We start from the raw sequence: 6000 nt of genomic DNA, 5'->3' as shown, positions 1-6000 counted from the left end.
GAGACGGTTGCAATATGTATTAAAAATGTATTGCGCATATCTTATAAATGTATTATTAGTGTGTTACCTAAATTATTCTTGTTGGTATCACTAAGAAAGGAGTGAAGTGTGGAATATGTATTATTCATGGATAAAACATGTATTATATCTATATTTTGATTTGTATCACTAAGAAAAAGAGCGATGTTTGCAATATGTATTACAAATGTATTGTGCCTATATTAAAATGTATTACAAATGTGTTACTTAAATTATTTTGGTTGATATCACAAAAAAATGAGTGAAATTTGAAATATGTATTGAACATGTATTGTTCATGATTTTAATACAATTATGAAATATATCTAATATAACTATTCATTTAAAAATAGTTATTTAAATGAAAATTTCTAAAAGAAGAAAAAGAATTAAATAAAAAAGAGAGGAGGAAGAGAAAGAACATGCAAAGAGACGAAGAAGGAGAAAAGTAAAAAGAAGAAGCATAAGAGAAAAAAAGGTAGAGAAAGAAGCGAAGAAAGATAGACAGTACAATTTTTAAAGAAAAAAAATATTATATTTAGTTAGAAAATTTATATTGTCATAAATGATAAATTATTTTTTAATATAGGATATTTATGTGATTTACACAGATAAGTAAAATGAAACATTTAGTTTGGGGTAGGGCCTGAGAAAAATGAAACGAAAAGAGTAACTTTTACTTTTTTAAAACATTCTAAAAGGAAAGTAAAACAGATGAAACAAAACAAAATGAATATATTCAATAAAATAAAAAGGAAAGTAAAACACATTAAACAAAACAAAATGAATATAATATTCAATAAAATAGGCAGACCTCAGGGATGGTGGGCCGGACTACCAGTTTGGAACAGGCCCAATAACCAATAATCTAATTAAGCCCATCATAAAATCATGCTTGACCAATAAAGGCAGTGACAAAGTTTATCACCAAACCATGTTTCTTTGTAATTTGCAAGATTTGAACCAAATATTAGATTAAATAAAACAAACTAACTGTATATAGATACATAATCATTATGAACATATTTAGATCTCACAGAATTCTCAAAGAAATAGAACCCTTAGCACTCATCTGTATACTATTTAAATACTTCACACTTCTCAGTTTATATGACATTTTTTAAGTCATTCCCAAAAGGAACGATAGTCTTTTAATTTTAGAAACTTATGTAACTTTGAAAAATAGTCAAATTAACTTTTGAAAAGTAAAACATAACAACTAATACAGAACATAAGGAGTAATTCTAATCCAAATTATAAATGTACAATTAACACAAAACATTAAAAGTAACTTCCCATTTCAAAAGGTCAATACAAGATGAGAAAATTTAAAAATCATATAACCTAATCTTCATTGCTCTCTAATGAGCTAAGCCATGAAAATAACACTAACAATAAAACCATATTTGATTGCTAAGCAATCAAGAATGTCTACTACTTCATCTAGCAAACTAAATTTAGACTTTCCACAAATTCATTAATAGCCTTATCAGAGCTACCTCCTTCACTAACTGTTTTCTTAGCCAAATCTCTCAATTTTGTTGCATTTTTCCTAATCTCAGCACTCTTTTCCCCTTTCATTACCTCATTTAAACAAAACAACAACTCTTCTCTTTTAACAATTCCTAACATCTCATCCAACTTAGGCCTCACACCAATCTCCCATATCTCATCTATAAACTTAGCATCCGTCATTTGATCAGAAAATTGAGGCATAGCCACCATTGGTACGCCAAGGCTTAGTCCTTCAAGAGTCGAATTCCATCCACAGTGAGTCACAAAACAACCAATAGCTTGATTTGCTAGCGTCTCGAGTTGATTGCACCATGACACAATGAGTCCTTTCCCATTTGTGGATTCTATAAATCCTTTAGGCAATTTGCATTTTTCAGTATCTCTTACAACCCAAAGGAAATTCATGTTGCTTCCTATTAAAGCATATGCTATTTCTTCCATTTGTTTTTGTGTGAGTGATACCATGCTTCCAAATGAAATGTAAATTACTGATTGTTTTGGCTTTGTTTTTAGCCAATTGAGACATTCTTCACTAAGGGGTTTCCATAGACTTGCTCCATATCCTTTGTCATTTTCTATTCTTCTATCCAAATATGATGATGGCACCATTGGTCCTATCAACTTTGCTGGCCAAAACTTTGAAACTCCTCTTGCTATCTGAAATTAAAATGCCGTTTAATTTTGTAGTCTTAGATAAAGAATAGCCAAAAAAGAAAAAAAATATTCTTTTTAAAACTGACTAAAGAGAAAGATAAATATAAGTATTTAGCGTAACACAACGTATCCGAATAATCCAATATCCGGCATCTTTTTTCCTTCAACTATTCAAAGTTTAGCATAGCGTATCCGAATAATATAAGTGGTAAACATAAAGCGCTAAAGTTTTTTTGTTCTTAAAATGTTCAAATCGTACTCAGTGGCGGATCCAAGATATCGATTAAGAGAGTTTGAAGAAAGTAGTGTCTAAGATTTAAACTTGAAACCTCAACGTGAGTTTTGATATCCCCAACCACTAAGTCAACTTCTAATCTTACATTCAAGCTTAAAAATACCATATAATACAATGTAATTTTTTACCGAGAAGGTTCGGGTGAACCCCTCGACTACCTCTAGGTCCACTCCTGACAGTACCGTAAAAATAAAAATCTATTATAAAAAATGACGTAAAGTATTTTTTTTGTTTGTAAAAGGCTAGAAAATCATCTCCCCGTCCCACAAAAGTCATAAATAAAGTAACAAAAGATGCTGGAACAATTATTAGCATGCAACCAAATGTATGAGGCCCCAACCAATTATTGAAAAACATACCTCTCCTTCAAGCTCTTGAAAAGAATTATCAAAAATCCAATCAGCATTTTCAACATTAGAAAATTGGCTCATTTTCATAGCTAAATAAGCAGGATAACTTTCAGGCTCTTTAATAAATCCAGGAACATCATTTGGGTACAAACAAGGCAAACCAGGCAATAACAATGGCTCATTTTCGTCGATTTTCACAGGCAACGAAAACGTTCCATGGTGAATATGAGCAAACACAGCACAAACCATAGCTGAATTCGTAAAAAAAGATGCTCCATATATCCCATGTTTTTTTGCGACATCAAGAGCCCATGGAAAGAAGGAATCATAAACAATGCAACTTATAGGATGTGTTGAATTTTCGTATTTTGTGATTATTTGTGATAGAGTTCTCGAACCATTTTCTTTGAACGATTTGAGGAATACGTCTGTATTTTGGGCTTGAGTGAAACCACCTTCGTCAAATCCATCAGAAATTGGTTCAACTGAGATGTTTGGTGAATAAATAGAGTTAACAGTGTATTTAGTTGTGGCTATTGTTGATTTAACACCTTTTGAAGCTAAACGTTTAGCAAATTGGAGAATTGGATTAATGTGACCTTGGCTTGGGTATGGTACTAATATAACATGAGGCTCAATTGTTGTGACTTTGGCCATTTTTTTGGTATAAAATAAAGAAAACCAAACACTTTATAATTTGTTTGAAAGAAAATGGAATGATATGCATTATTTATAGGCTACAATAGTATGTTGTACAGTAGATTACCTCGACTTAATGTTTGTATTGACTTTTAACTTTTTTTATCCTGAAAAAATTAAAGGAGACTAATGAAATATAATATTTATATTGATTTTTCACTTTGACTAATTTTTAGTTTACTTAAAAGGTATTTTGACTACAATTGTATGGTGTACTAGTAGATTACCTCGATTTAATGTCTGTATTGACTTTTGACTTGATTTTATCCTGAAAAAATTAAAGGTGACTTATGAAATATAATATTTGTATTGATTTTTGAGTTTGATTAATTTTTAATTTAACTTAAAAAGGTATTTTGACTTAAAATCAGGTAAGTAAATCTAATCATGCTACAAGAGCCGTCAAGATGGGCTTAGCCCGTGGAGCCGGCCCAACCCAATCTGTTATTGGGTAGGGTTGAGATAGAATTTTTTATTCCATGTAAAACTAGGGCTTATAAGCCCGGTTCATATAAACCCTTGGACTTTGAGGCTTGATTGAGGTCGGGCCGGGGTCGGCCCATGGGCCAAATTTTTTTATTTAAGGGTAACTTACAATAATTTCACTAGTATATAATCTAATTACTTAAATACACGTTATTTTATAATATTATGAATCTTACCAGATTTTGGTACGTCCAGATACATGTATCTTGAAATATATGGACTCAAAATTAGGTTAATTTGTTCTAGATACACTCTATCCAAGTAGATTCACATGTATCTAAGATGCATATACAAATCTCACGCCCTCGCCTTCCTCTAATCTTGTTTGTCACTCTCTTATCTCGCTCGCGTATCTGGTATGCGAGATACATGTTAATTACATTAGACTTCTTGCTAGTGTTATTAAATCAACACCATTGTTGGTCATATTTGATTTGAAAACCTTCTCATTTTCTTGATGTTATAGAATTATAAGTTTGAAAAAAAAAGAAAAAAAAAAGAGCTAGCCCGCCCAAGCCCTCGGTCCTTCTAGGGTTGGGTTGGATTGGGTTGAGCATTTTCATGCCCTTCCGAATGAAGGACCAGCCTGCCATAGCCTTTCAAATTCCTTGGTCTGCGAGGCTTGAGCCGGGTGGGGCTAGGCCAGCCCTTTTTGACATCTCTACATACTACTATAAAAACAATTGAAGCAAATTAATAAAATATGGTACTAGTAGAGTGACGTCATTGCTTACATGGAGAAGTGACGTCAGCAAAACATACGTAATAATTGTGCCTTAAATTCGGTTGATATTTCCATTTCTGGTACCACGCTTAATGTTGTTGTCTATATATAGAATCACTGAGCATGGCACATGTCACAACCCAATCCATGTCACATCTTAATTGTTCATTTCGAGACGCGGATTTTTATCGAGGCGGATTCAAAATTTAAAAATTAATTTTTTTGTGTATAACTTTTTAAAGTTTGTATAAACGTGTAGTTTTCGGATTTTGTATAATATAATTTATATAATGTAATTTGTATAATATATTTTGTATAATTGTTTAAAGTTCATATGTTTATGTTTGTATCAATTCGTTATTTCGAAGTTTATCATATTTGTATAATTTCAAACTTTATATTACTCAATTATACAAAAACACGCGAATTACACAAACGTACCTGCGAAGCATAGAAACGAGATGCGAATTATACAAATTACTGTCCTCTATCGCTCGCCTCTCTCCTCCCTCTTCCAATCTCGCTCGTCATAATAAACAAATACATATGTATGTGTAATATACAATTATATAACCGATATACATATACAATTCACCTCTCTCCCACTCTCTACCCTCTCTCGCTTGCTTCTCTCCTCCCTCTCCCAGTCTCGCTCGTCACTCTCCTCCCTATAACATGTAACTACGAATGGTAATTAGCAAACTATAGTTATGGAGCGTAATTAGACTATTTTTTAATGGTTATTTGCGAAAGTTCTTTTTTTTTTTAATATAATTTTTAAAAATTGATTATTATTATTTTTTAACGTAAAATATTATATTAACTCGCTTTAAAACACATGTAATTATGTATTTGTCCAACTCAACAACATTAATATCACATAAATTAGGGTCAATGATCAGAGAGGTTTAAAATATTATATTCTGATGCGTTTAAAAATTTAGTTAGCAAAGTAATAAGTATAAGAATCCAATGACAAATGAAACAAAGTATACGGATCTTTCATATCATTCCACCTGCATTTTATAAAATTATTTTGTTTCTTCTTTGAAGTTGTAATTTAGTTAACGTGTTGTACACGCCTCATCTTCAAAAACTTCACGTCTTATTCGCCAGAACCTTATCGACGCCCACCATGCATGTGTCTTAAAAGTATACTTTACTCCGGGCCCCAGTGGCCATGTCGATAGCCTTACAAGTTACAATATATTGAGGGTAGCAAATATTTATTATTATTAATAATTTAATCTAAAAATACT

The 6000-nt window shown here is 31.6% G+C and overlaps 1 protein-coding gene across 1 annotated transcript; it reads right to left on the bottom strand.

Annotated features, from left to right (window-relative positions):
* Window positions 1-1446: 1446 nt before the first annotated feature.
* LOC125823965 (UDP-glycosyltransferase 74B1-like) lies at window positions 1447-3528 on the bottom strand. The gene is made up of 2 exons (XM_049503313.1): window positions 2842-3528; window positions 1447-2190 (listed from the first exon to the last, which is right to left on the bottom strand). Exons 1-2 carry the CDS (start codon window positions 3487-3489, stop codon window positions 1462-1464), a joined length of 1377 nt encoding a protein of 458 aa, XP_049359270.1. The 5' UTR covers window positions 3490-3528; the 3' UTR covers window positions 1447-1461.
* Window positions 3529-6000: the final 2472 nt, after the last annotated feature.

Source organism: Solanum verrucosum, unplaced genomic scaffold (assembly GCF_900185275.1).
Source record: "Solanum verrucosum unplaced genomic scaffold, falcon-dt-bn FXZP01000786.1, whole genome shotgun sequence".
Taxonomy (NCBI): Eukaryota; Viridiplantae; Streptophyta; class Magnoliopsida; order Solanales; family Solanaceae; genus Solanum; species Solanum verrucosum.
The sequence above is the reverse complement of the archived record's forward strand: the minus strand, read 5'-3'. Positions and strand labels throughout refer to the sequence as shown.